Here is a 12,649-nt window from a genome sequence, read left to right as displayed (position 1 = left end):
TGATTTCTTTCTGGATACTCTACTAATGTCACGTGTTCCGTGTAAAGCACTATAGATCACTATAGATCAGTACTATAGATCACACAATACTCTTAGATCGACTACAAAATTATACTGGTGTTCAAGGACAAGCATTAAACTGGTTCAGATCATACCTATCTGACCGCTACCATTTTGTCTATTTAAATGGAGAAAAATCGATCATAACTCCAGTAAACTATGGAGTGCCGCAGGGATCTGTGTTAGGCCCTCTATTATTCTCAGTATATATGCTGCCACTTGGAAATATTATAAGGAAACATGGAATTAGTTTCCATTGTTATGCTGATGACACTCAAATATATATTTCATCACGGCCAGATGAAAACGCTAAATTATCCAAATTGACAGAGTGTGTTAAAGATATAAAAGATTGGATGACGCGTAATTTTCTTTTATTAAATCCAGACAAGACAGAGGTACTACTTATCGGTTCAAAAAACCGCCCACAAAACCTCTCGCAATACAACTTTAACATCGTAGGATGTCCTGTTACTTTATCCTCTACAGTAAAAGACCTGGGTGTTATACTCGATTGCAACCTGTCTTTTGAAAATCATATTTCATATGTTACAAAAACCGCCTTTTTCCACCTTAGAAACATTGCTAAGCTACGTAACATGCTATCAGTTTCTGATGCAGAAAAGTTAGTTCATGCATTCATGACCTCGAGACTAGATTACTGTAATGCTTTATTAGCTGGTTGTCCTGCATCCTCAATTAACAAGCTACAGTTAGTCCAGAATGCCGCCGCTAGAGTTCTTACTAGATCAAGAAAATATGATCATATAACACCGATTTTATCATCTCTACATTGGTTACCTATAAAGTCCCGTATTAACCACAAGGTATTGCTACTGACTTATAAAGCCCTAAACGGCTTAGCTCCAGTCTATTTAACGAATCTTCTATCGCCCTATAATCCATCGCGCTCTTTAAGATCACTTAATTTAAGGCTTCTGGTCATACCTAGGATATCCAGATCAACCAAAGGAAGGAGAGCATTTTCACATTTAGCCCCAAAACTCTGGAATAGCCTTCCTGATACTGTTCGTTTCTCAGAATCGCTCTCCCAGTTTAAAACTAGATTAAAGACGTATCTCTTCAGCCAGGCATTCATACAATATTTTTAATCTTACAGTTAAATCCGGTCTCTAGTTCATAAGAGAACTGGTCCCCGACTGAGCCTGGGTTCTCCCAAGGCTTTTTTTCTCCATTAGGTTACTTGATGGAGTTTTTCGGTTCCTTGCCACTGTTGCCTTGAGCTTGCTCAATATTGCTGATATTTTGGGAATATTTATTTTAACAATCAATAAATTCCACTAGAAACAAACCTTGTTGTATTATTTTAATTTAATACTGTGAAGCTGCTTTGATACAATTTGTATTGTGAAAAGCGCTATACAAATATACTTGACTTGACTTGACTTAAAGCTGGGGACACATTTGGCAAAGGCAACTCAACACACTTAAAGACTGTTTCCATTGACTGGAAAAGATTTTAGCCTTTGACAGTCAGAGGAGCACAAACCTAACCTTACTTGCTTACACTACACAACACACTTAACGATTGGTGTCACGTTGGGACATTCTGCCGAACTCAACTGTTAGAGCTTACACTGAAAAAACATGGATGTCAACCATAGACTGTAAAAAAAGATGGACGACGCACCGTCACTCTCTACCATAGTAGAAAATTTAAACCGGCAATGTCCAAATATGGCTTCTTGGTGCCCAAGTCGCGGTATCACTGCCTCGCTCTCACTCCCGCAGACTTGGCTAGTACAGTTTACTGCAGAACAACTCATTATGTCAGTGTGAACAGTTATGGAAATATAGAAATTTAAGTTAAAGCTCCAATCCCCTCCCGAAAATCGTGAAAGTCGGATGGTGTCCAGCCTGGTTGTCCTGGGAGGCTGGGACTAACTCCTGGCTTGGCCGATCGTCTCCAAAAGATCATTGATGTGTGGCATTTGTAGCAAATTAGGTCAGAATAAATATTAATAATCAATCATAACTTGTAATTATTAATTATGAATATTTGGATCAGTTAATAGAATTAGAATAGAATTATAATCAACCATTTCGTCCCGTGAACTTTCAGTGTTAATTGTTTATTAATTCTAAGAAATATTAATTTCCGGGGGAGGGAAACGTCTTTCTTACTGTACAGTGCTACTAAGAGCCCGTAGTCAAAATCTAAATCATAAAATAAACTTTGTTGCATGCAGAGAATCAGAATAAAATACGTATTGTGCACAAGTTTTATTAACTAAATCACAAACATAAGGCAAGGCAAGTTTAATTATATAGCACATTTCATACACTATAGCAAAGTGCTTTATATAGAGAGGAATAAAAATCACAAAATATAAGCAAGGAAAATTCAAACGGTTATTCAAAAGCTTTACAGAGAAAGGAATTATAATAATCACACTATAGCAGTTCATAGAGCTTTGCATAGAAAATAGACACAAAATAAAAGCAGGGGAAATTAAAACAGTTATAAAAGGAATTAAAAGAGATAAATGATAGTTATAAAATGAATTAAAATAGTAAATAAACTTCTCATCTGGCAAAACACCGGTGTATCTTATTTTGACTCTTATTCTTCAGTGGATTTTCATATACCGTGGATTATCTGAGCCCACCAGATTAATAATCTGTACCAATCCAGACCAGTAATCTGTACTAGTCACCACAGTGTTCCCTTGACCGTCATGAGTCAATCCCTCTCAAAAGGTGAGCACTTGCTCACAAATTTGGTCATCAGAACCATCGGTTTTCTCCCACTACTACAACACCCTTCACAAAACACTGGTTATCAATCAGTGCCATTTGAGATCAGTTTAGAATCAAAAGGAGAATGCAGAGATAAAATACAGTGTAATCAGTCGGACTAATCTAAACACACTTACATGCATAGGTAGAATGGTAAGTGACAGAATGAAACTGGAAGCAGGAACTATGGAAAAGATTCATTTAAAGGAGCTGTATGTAAGAAATGTATTTCAATTCATCATAAAATGGCCCTGATATGTCACTAGACATTAAGAAATGTTCATTTCAAATACTTACATCACTGACAAACAGTAGTCCGGCCAGGATATTGTCATTTAAAAGTGAAGTTGCAGCCCTCAACTGATGTTGATGTTGTCATGTTGTGTTTTGGCCTGATGCTCCACCCTCCACCTATCTACCAATCACGAAGTCAGTAGTGTTTCGGCATCCGGGTTGCCAGCTCTGCTCTAGTTACCACAGCTGCAGCTACAAACGTGTCTAACGTTACGAAACCTAAAAGACCTTGTTATGAATCCGAAATACGCGAAACATCTCTCATGAAGCATAAACATAATTAACAGAAAAAACACTTACTGTGTAGGACTCGTCACTTGCCATTGGAAGCTCCTTGTGGCAGCCTACGTTCCTGCTGGATCCTGCAGCCTATCTGGCAACCTCGAGTCAGGGGGGAGGGGGAGGGGGAGGGGATACACCGCTCTACAGTCATTTGAAAGTGATTGCAGTACCAGTTTTGGCCACAATCTTACATACGGTTCCTTTAACTATGAAAAGAGCCATCAGTTTATTATTTTCAGAGCACCTCATTAAATGTATACATGCATGGCCTTTGCAGTGAAAGCATTTCTTGAAGTTCCCAAAGAAGGATTTTGATGGTCCCATGAGTCTTAATCGATTTCTTCAGCGTTGAATGAAGAAATGATGAACTTGCTTGGTTTGTTTGACTCTGTTCTGGTTGAAGGTTCACTCTCTCTCCATGAGCTCATGGCCCTGGGACAGAGAGGCCACGCAGAAGAACCAGGAGAAGGGAGGAAGTCGGAAGAGTTGATGGTTGGAGTTGCGATTGACTCCTCCTGCATTGAATGAAGAAATTGTACCAAACTCCTGATGTTGTCCTTGATTCTGTTGTGGTTGAGAGAGTCCTCTCTCTCCTGGATGAGCACATGGCTGGTTGTGGGTCGAGGCCTCATGCCCTGTGGCCTGGTGCCATGCAGGACAGCAACCTGAACGTACCGAGAAGGCCAAGAGAGAGAAGGGCTTGTGTAGAGGCAATTTAAAGCCTGAGAAAGATCCCACCCCTCCGGGTTGGCTCGACCAATAATAAAGGTGGAATTTCCAAGCGGGAAATTCCTCTGTTGGGAGGATTTATGACTCTGTCTCAAGTGTGGTTAGACATAGGCCTTTGCCGTTTGTGTCCATTTGTACTCAGATAGATATAACAAACACACACTGCATTCTATAAGAAGGCGATGTACACTAAAGTGTGAGTCATTAAATGAGGATTAATTAGATAGGTGACACGATATAGGTGGGGTTACATTAACTAGTAGTTCTCTCATAAAGCATGCTGGAGTAGAAGCAGCCCAGAACCGCTGGCGGTAGGTCTCTGGAGAGATGTTGAACTTTTCCAAGAGCGCCATAGATCTCTAGCTTGGTCCTCATCCATAGCAAGGTATGCCTCTAGCGTTTTCCCAGTTAACAGTGGAACAAGACGATAACTTCACTTGTCTTCTGGCCACCTCCAGGTTCTGGCAATATGCTCAAAGCGATGCAAGTTCTCAATGTCCTCCCCCTGCTGGAAGACTGGCTACTTCGACTCTGATTGGCTCTCTCTTTAATGTCCAGCTCTTTGAGAAAAATAAAAACAAATAGCTGATTGTAAAACACTTATGGAAAAAAAAAAAACACCCATTTATGAAAACAGGAAACGTGATTACATCTGACGTGTCTAACAAGTCTACTATTAATGAATAATATAAAAACAAGTAAAGTCAAGGGGAGCAGAAGGATGAATTAACAAAAGAGACTATGATCAGAAATGTCAGAGTTCATCTCACCTGCTCTTGAGCATCATCTGGTGGTCACTGGACAGTAATGATGAAACATCCTCATAACACTGACATCAGTAGTCTTATTACTACAGTACACTTACTGTGTTAGTTCTAAAAGGAAACATAACTCAGGATGAGTAAATAATTACTGAATTAAATTTTTGTGTGTACTTTCCCATAGACTCACAGAAAAATAAGTTGTGAAAGGGTAAATAAACTCCAAGCTTTGAAAAAGAAAGGGTTACAAAAGTAAAAGGTTGGATAGTTGGTGGGTTGTGGCCTCATACCTGGAACTGTTTAAGGCTTGGGAACACTGTTGTAGCTGTTTTTATTATTATTATTATTAGGGGTTCAAGCGTGTAGCACTGAAACCCAGTTGTAATTGTTAAATTTTCCAAGGATCAGCATTCTCCCATAAAAGTGATCGGGCAGACCGATCGTAGCAAGTCGTAGAGACTTGAAACTTTGAGGGCTGGTAGTACTCACACCGCCTACAACGTCACCAAGGCTCGCCCCAAACGGCCTGATGGGGGCGCTACAGCGGTCAAAGTACGAAATGGCTCAGTCTTATATTGTTGGAATGCATGCCTCTGATTTGCTCATTGTTTTAGCAAAGTTTGAGAGTATTTTGTAAAAAAAAATAAAAATAAATAAATACTATATCGACCTACTCCGAGGTTTTTGGCCCTATCTGAACCAAACCAGTGCAGCGAGATTCTCTGGAGTCTGATTGTCAATTGTTATCAAAAAAAAAAGTAAAAATATTGGTTCATGGTCCCGAAGGCCGTTAAAACTTGGGAGAAGGCACTTTTACTAAAATGGCTATAACTCCCTCTCCTTGAACTGCCACCTTACCGTGGTGGAGGGGTTTGAGTACCCGAATGACATGCAACACATGATTCTAAACAAGCATGCAAACTTTTATGAAGATCGGACTATAGTTGTGGCTATAGCTGTTAAAAAAAACCTTGAAATCCGTATTTTTCCTATGGTAAGTTGCCTGTATTGGCTGTAAATGGTAATTTCCATCTTTGATTGAGATGGTAACAGGCTTGCTAAATAAAACATGGAGGGCCCTATTTTAACGATCTGAAACGCAAGTATCAAACGCGAAACGCAAGTAACTTTGTGGGCGGGTCTCGGGCGCTGTTGCTATTATACCGGCGGGATAAATGACTCTTGCGCCCGACGCAAATCTAAAAGGGGTTGGTCTGAAGAGCTTCATTACTCATAGGTGTGGTTTGGGCGTAATGTGAAATAAACCAATCAGAGCGTCATCTCACATTCCCTTTAAGAGCCGGCGTGCTTGTTCCATGGCGGATTGCTATTATAACGGCGGATTTGCCAGACGCACGCCAGGAGCGGTTCACAGCCGAGGAGACCAACGTTCTCGTCAGGGCCGTAAAACACAGAGAAGTGACATTGGGGATGGAGAAACACACACATATTAGCTTCGGTTAAACAGGCGTATGATAATTTGGGTAAATGTGTAAGCTAGATTTATGCCTATTTTTTCACATCTTCATGGACACAACAATGATTTCCCTCGTGTGGTAATATTTTTCCTTGTAATTATGTATGGTTTGCAAAAATGAGAACTGCTGCTTCTGTGTAGATGAGAGAAGCAAAGTGTGTGTGTGTTGTGCACAAGCTACATTATGGCCAAGCATGCGCCCTTAAAATAGCCTCTGAATAACGCACCACAGACTTTAGACGAGGTTTCTCCTGGTCAGTGGAGGAATTGTTTTCTGAAACTGCAAAATAGCACCAGGGAACGTTTGCGCCGGAACACGCCTCCTCTTTTCGCCCCGGGAGCGCAAGTTCATTCCCTAATTTACTGACGTGCGTCTGTGGAGGGAGAAGTCCGCTGTGCGTCGGGTGCAAAATAGGAATGAGACATGCGTCGTGAACAAAGTCAATTGCGCTGGGTGCAAGATAGGGCCCTATATATTTTTACACATGTGCTTAAAGGCCTTAAATGCTTGAACCCTGACAATTGCTGCTCGAAGCTAAATTTATTTTTATTAATTTTTTTCCGGATCACAAAAGGAAAAATTCTTGTATTTTTTTATTATTCTTTTCATTGTGTTAATAATTAAAATGATATTCAAATATGAATATTGTGTATAAATTGTAAATTTTTATTAATTGAACCAAAAGGAACAAACAAACAAGGGCTTCACTTTCATGAAAAAAAGGGAAAAAAATCATTTTAAATGCAATATTATTGCTGACGTTATGTCATGCACATATGGAAGCCCATTTCAGCCACATAAGAAAAATAATATAATGCATGAAAAGTTGAAATTATGACATACTTAAGTCATAATTATAAGATTAAATGTCTAGACTTCAAAAGTCATAAATATTAGATTAAAATGCAAAATTGTGAGATTAAAAAGTAAAAATTATGACTTAATTTCGACCTTTTTATGACATTCTGTGTATCAGATGAGTCAAAATTAATACTTAATACTTGAATGAACGAGTACTTATGTCCTTTCGATTTCTTACAGGTTGAGTTGTTGTTGCCCATAACACGCTAGCATTCTGCTAATGAACGCTGATTGGTCAGTGAAGGACTGACTATGACAAGTGTGTGTGTGTATTTTTCGGCGTGGTCTTTTAAAACAAAAACTCTTCTAGCACGTGTATTTACCTGTGTCAGCTGTGTTGTGTGTTTACCTGTGTCAGCTGTGTTGTGTGTGTTTACCTGTGTCAGCTGTGTTGTGTGTTTACCTGTGTCAGCTGTGTTGTGTGTTTACCTGTGTCAGCTGTGTGTGTTTACCTGTGTCAGCTGTGTTGTGTGTTTACCTGTGTCAGCTGTGTTGTGTGTTTACCTGTGTCAGCTGTGTGTGTTTACCTGTGTCAGCTGTGTGTGTTTACCTGTGTCCGCTGTGTGTGTTTACCTGTGTCAGCTGTGTTGTGTGTTTACCTGTGTCAGCTGTGTTGTGTGTTTACCTGTGTCAGCTGTGTTGTGTGTTTACCTGTGTCAGCTGTGTTGTGTGTTTACCTGTGTCAGCTGTGTGTGTTTACCTGTGTCAGCTGTGTTGTGTGTTTGCCTGTGTCAGCTGTGTTGTGTGTTTACCTGTGTCAGCTGTGTTGTGTGTTTACCTGTGTCAGCTGTGTTGTGTGTTTAGCTGTGTCAGCTGTGTTGTGTGTTTACCTGTGTCAGCTGTGTGTGTTTACCTGTGTCAGCTGTGTGTGTTTACCTGTGTCAGCTGTGTTGTGTGTTTACCTGTGTCAGCTGTGTGTGTTTACCTGTGTCAGCTGTGTGTGTTTACCTGTGTCAGCTGTGTTGTGTGTTTACCTGTGTCAGCTGTGTGTGTGTTTACCTGTGTCAGCTGTGTGTGTTTCCCTGTGTCAGCTGTGTGTGTTTACCTGTGTCAGCTGTGTTGTGTGTTTACCTGTGTCAGCTGTGTTGTGTGTGTTTACCTGTGTCAGCTGTGTTGTGTGTTTACCTGTGTCAGCTGTGTTGTGTGTTTACCTGTGTCAGCTGTGTGTGTTTACCTGTGTCAGCTGTGTTGTGTGTTTACCTGTGTCAGCTGTGTTGTGTGTTTACCTGTGTCAGCTGTGTGTGTTTACCTGTGTCAGCTGTGTGTGTTTACCTGTGTCCGCTGTGTGTGTTTACCTGTGTCAGCTGTGTTGTGTGTTTACCTGTGTCAGCTGTGTTGTGTGTTTACCTGTGTCAGCTGTGTTGTGTGTTTACCTGTGTCAGCTGTGTTGTGTGTTTACCTGTGTCAGCTGTGTGTGTTTACCTGTGTCAGCTGTGTTGTGTGTTTGCCTGTGTCAGCTGTGTTGTGTGTTTACCTGTGTCAGCTGTGTTGTGTGTTTACCTGTGTCAGCTGTGTTGTGTGTTTAGCTGTGTCAGCTGTGTTGTGTGTTTACCTGTGTCAGCTGTGTGTGTTTACCTGTGTCAGCTGTGTGTGTTTACCTGTGTCAGCTGTGTTGTGTGTTTACCTGTGTCAGCTGTGTGTGTTTACCTGTGTCAGCTGTGTGTGTTTACCTGTGTCAGCTGTGTTGTGTGTTTACCTGTGTCAGCTGTGTGTGTGTTTACCTGTGTCAGCTGTGTGTGTTTCCCTGTGTCAGCTGTGTGTGTTTACCTGTGTCAGCTGTGTTGTGTGTTTACCTGTGTCAGCTGTGTTGTGTGTTTACCTGTGTCAGCTGTGTTGTGTGTTTACCTGTGTCAGCTGTGTGTGTTTCCCTGTGTCAGCTGTGTGTGTTTACCTGTGTCAGCTGTGTGTGTTTACCTGTGTCAGCTGTGTGTGTTTACCTGTGTCAGCTGTGTTGTGTGTTTACCTGTGTCAGCTGTGTGTGTTTACCTGTGTCAGCTGTGTGTGTTTACCTGTGTCAGCTGTGTGTGTTTACCTGTGTCAGCTGTGTGTGTTTACCTGTGTCAGCTGTGTGTGTTTACCTGTGTCAGCTGTGTGTGTTTACCTGTGTCAGCTGTGTGTGTTTACCTGTGTCAGCTATGTTGTCGATGCCTCGAGAGAAAAGAAAGTGTAGAGCGTGAAAGCACCAAAGCGACTGAAGGATTGCCGTAAAGCAGTATCTCTGGTCGTACGATGTGTATGACGTCATTGACATTTTAAAAGACTTTCTAAAGCAAATAAGTGACTCTAAAAAATCTAACACCCAGCAGTGTGTAATTTATTTGAATCTCCTTTCAAATACAACATTCAAATTACTAGACAAAATATTATATACTGAGAAAAGTGGATTTTGAGAGGCATCTCAAGACAATCATCTCATTCATCCTGCACTCGTCCTGTGAGCGCCCTCATGTGGAGCCAGAGTGGAACTGCAACCAGTTCAGAAGCCGGAAGTTTACTGAGAGTGAAACTTCTCCCCTTATTAGACATTCTCTGATACAACCCAGCAGTCTAGCATACTTTTGCGTTTTTACCCTTTCGGGAACGCGACGGTGGAGCGTTTTTAAGATTTCCACTCTGGAGGGTGGTTTCACTTTTTTGCGTTTTTAGCCCCAAAAACGCCGTCGCCGTCTAAACGAAAGGCACATCTGATAAAATATTTGTACGTTTTCACCCGCGAGCGTTCTCGTGTAAAGAGGAAACAGAAAGTTTTAACGTTTTGTTTTTGAACAATAATCCTACCGGAAGGAATAACATTGTAGAATAACAAGGAGGATTGTGCTCCTGCAAATTAATTATCGAAGAAGAGAAGTGTGGAATTAGTGTCATACACACACAGAGTTTGTAGATTTGAAGTAGGTTCAGTGCTGAAATGTGAGTATTCTTGATTACATTGTTTACAAAATCATGCCTGTGGAAAAATATACAGGAGCTGTATATCTATATTGGCTTTTATATAATACTGTGTATACCTGTAGTTTACAAATTTGAGAGAAAAAGCACTCAGATTAAACAGAAGCAGTGTGAATGTTTCTATTATTGGACTGGATTTTTCATTTTTTATTTTTCATAGTTTTGTTAATAGTAATATTACAGGATAATGTGATACATAGGATGATACTCTTCCACAGGGGGTCTGCAATGGTATTGCCGGAAGTCTGGCAATTATTGTTTAAACGAAAACTAATTTTTGAGAAAAGGAAAATAAGGGTTGAACAAAAATATAAGCTAAATTGTATCGCAAAAGTTCAGATGTCAAAGTTAAAACTTCATTGTCTCTTACACATTAAAATGTATGAAAAGTATGTGCAAGTAATTGACATTATTGATTATTTAAGGGCCAAATGTAAATTCATTATCTTGTATATTATAGACCAGGACAGTTGCAGCAACAATGGCTTCACGCAGACGGCGCCGCAGCAGCATGGAGGAACCACTCGAAATATTGTGAGAGATTGTTACGTGTTATGTTTTTACATGAAGTTTGTTTGTTATCTGTGTTACTCTTGATGCAGAGGATCATAATAATTGTCTGGGTGTTTAAACAAATTGTTAGCTTATTAAGCAATATTTCCTTTTAAAAAAATCACTCTAATCCGTGTATACAAATATACAGTATATAGCATAGGCCTAAATTATCAAAATAAACTTAAGAACTCATCTACAGTACATATCAGTTAATGTGCCCATAAAATTTTTATATTTGCATTACAAAACATACTAAATTTCCTGATGTTTCTTTGTTTTCTCTAGATCTGATGTTATTCATCTCGAAGCTGAACTGAATATGCTATATGAGAAAACTTCTGCTGAATGTCAGACACATATAGAGAAAATGAGCAACCTCACCAAAGGGTTTGAAGACGATTACGAACGTGCTTTTAAGCTCGGAATAGGAATAGGAGTAGCAATAGCAGCAGCAATAGGAGGGGCTCTCATGATTGCAGAAATAGTTTCAGCTGTTTTTGCTCTGGGGGCTGCTGCTATTGTTGCGGGAATAGGAGCAGTTGCGGGAATAGGAGCAGTTGCGGCTACAGCTGGCGGAGTTAGAGTTACAGCTGGAAGAGTTACAGCTGGTGGAGTTACAGCTGGTAGAGTTACAGCTGGTGGAGTTACAGCTGGTGGAGTTACAGCTGGTGGAGTTACTGCTGGTATCGGGCAATTCAGAAAAATACAGCAGGAGAAGAACATTAAACAAAGCACTGAAACTGAACTTGAAGAACTTCAGAACAAAATGAGTCCTATGATTAACTTGCTGGAAAAAATGTTTCAGCATACTCAGGAAATACTGAGAGACCCTACGATACCAGAGCACAAACTCACTGAAATACGTGATCGTTTTTACAACTGCTTTCAAGAGCGTACAACTTTAAATTTGACTGGAAACCTCTCCGAAACTTCAGCTAAGATTGGTGAAATGCTTGAACTTTTGAACGAAATTATTGAAGACAACAAGGACAAGCCTGCAAAACCAGTAAAGGAAGAGGAGTTTAAGGAAAAAGCAGAGACATTCATTAATGAAATGAAGAAAGGAATTACTCAGTTACAGAACACCATGAATGAAATCAATCAACTGAAAGAAAGAATATCAGAGAGCGTGAATTAATGAATGATAATTATTGATGTCCTACAATGATTAATGTTACATCATCAAAAGTTAGACTTAAATAGGATACGCAGAATAGCACTGGTTTATGTTTTGTTTTGTTTGTTTTTTGCTAAAGAAAAAGATATTTTGTGACAGAGAAATTCAAGTGTAAGATTACATTGCTTTTGCTCTAGATTATCAAGACACATTTTTTTTTGTGTGTGTGTGTGTGTGTGTATATATTGTGCTTTATATTTTACACTTCCAAATAAAAATAATACATGTATATAAAATGTATAACTGTATTTGAATTCAAAGGGAATAAAATAATTGTCTTTAAACCATAAATAACTTATTGTCTTTTAAAATGGTTTATAAAAAAAAGGTTATAATCTCTTCCTCTTTTTATTATTATTTGGTAATAGATTTATTTCATCAGTGTGATTTTAGAAAAACTTTGTAAAAATTGTTAAGGAGATTTTCTTGCTGAGACTAAATATTTGAGCTGAAGAAGTAAGTAAATTACATTTAAGAAATGAATAAATAAATAATTGTTAAGCAAAACAGTTCACACTTGTCTGGACATGACATGGTGTTCATATGTACACTCACCTAAAGGATTATTAGGAACACCATACTAATACTGTGTTTGACCCCCTTTCGCCTTCAGAACTGCCTTAATTCTACGTGGCATTGATTCAACAAGGTGCTGAAAGCATTCTTTAGAAATGTTGGCCCATATTGAAGGGATGGCATCTTGCAGTTGATGGAGATTTGTGGGATGCACATCCAGGGCACGA

General features: G+C 39.5%; 1 protein-coding gene across 2 annotated transcripts; it reads left to right on the top strand.

Annotated features, from left to right (window-relative positions):
• Positions 1-9,672: 9,672 nt before the first annotated feature.
• LOC311276634 (uncharacterized protein) lies at positions 9,673-12,194 on the top strand. Of its 2 annotated transcripts, XM_084386416.1 has the most exons (3): positions 9,673-10,135; positions 10,635-10,708; positions 11,015-12,194. In XM_084386416.1, exons 2-3 carry the CDS (start codon positions 10,656-10,658, stop codon positions 11,865-11,867), a joined length of 906 nt encoding a protein of 301 aa, XP_084242542.1. In that variant the 5' UTR covers positions 9,673-10,135; positions 10,635-10,655; the 3' UTR covers positions 11,868-12,194. The 2 variants fall into 2 exon arrangements, with proteins under 2 accessions (XP_084242542.1, XP_084242543.1); XM_084386417.1 differs by lacking the exon at positions 9,673-10,135 and having other exon boundaries at positions 10,522-10,708; positions 11,015-12,186.
• The last annotated feature ends 455 nt before the right edge of the window (positions 12,195-12,649 follow it).

This window comes from Rutilus rutilus (assembly GCF_951802725.1).
Source record: "Rutilus rutilus genome assembly, chromosome: 18".
NCBI classification, from domain to species: domain Eukaryota; kingdom Metazoa; phylum Chordata; class Actinopteri; order Cypriniformes; family Leuciscidae; genus Rutilus; species Rutilus rutilus.
Note: the sequence above shows the minus strand (reverse complement) of the source record. Positions and strands in the feature narration are given on the sequence as shown.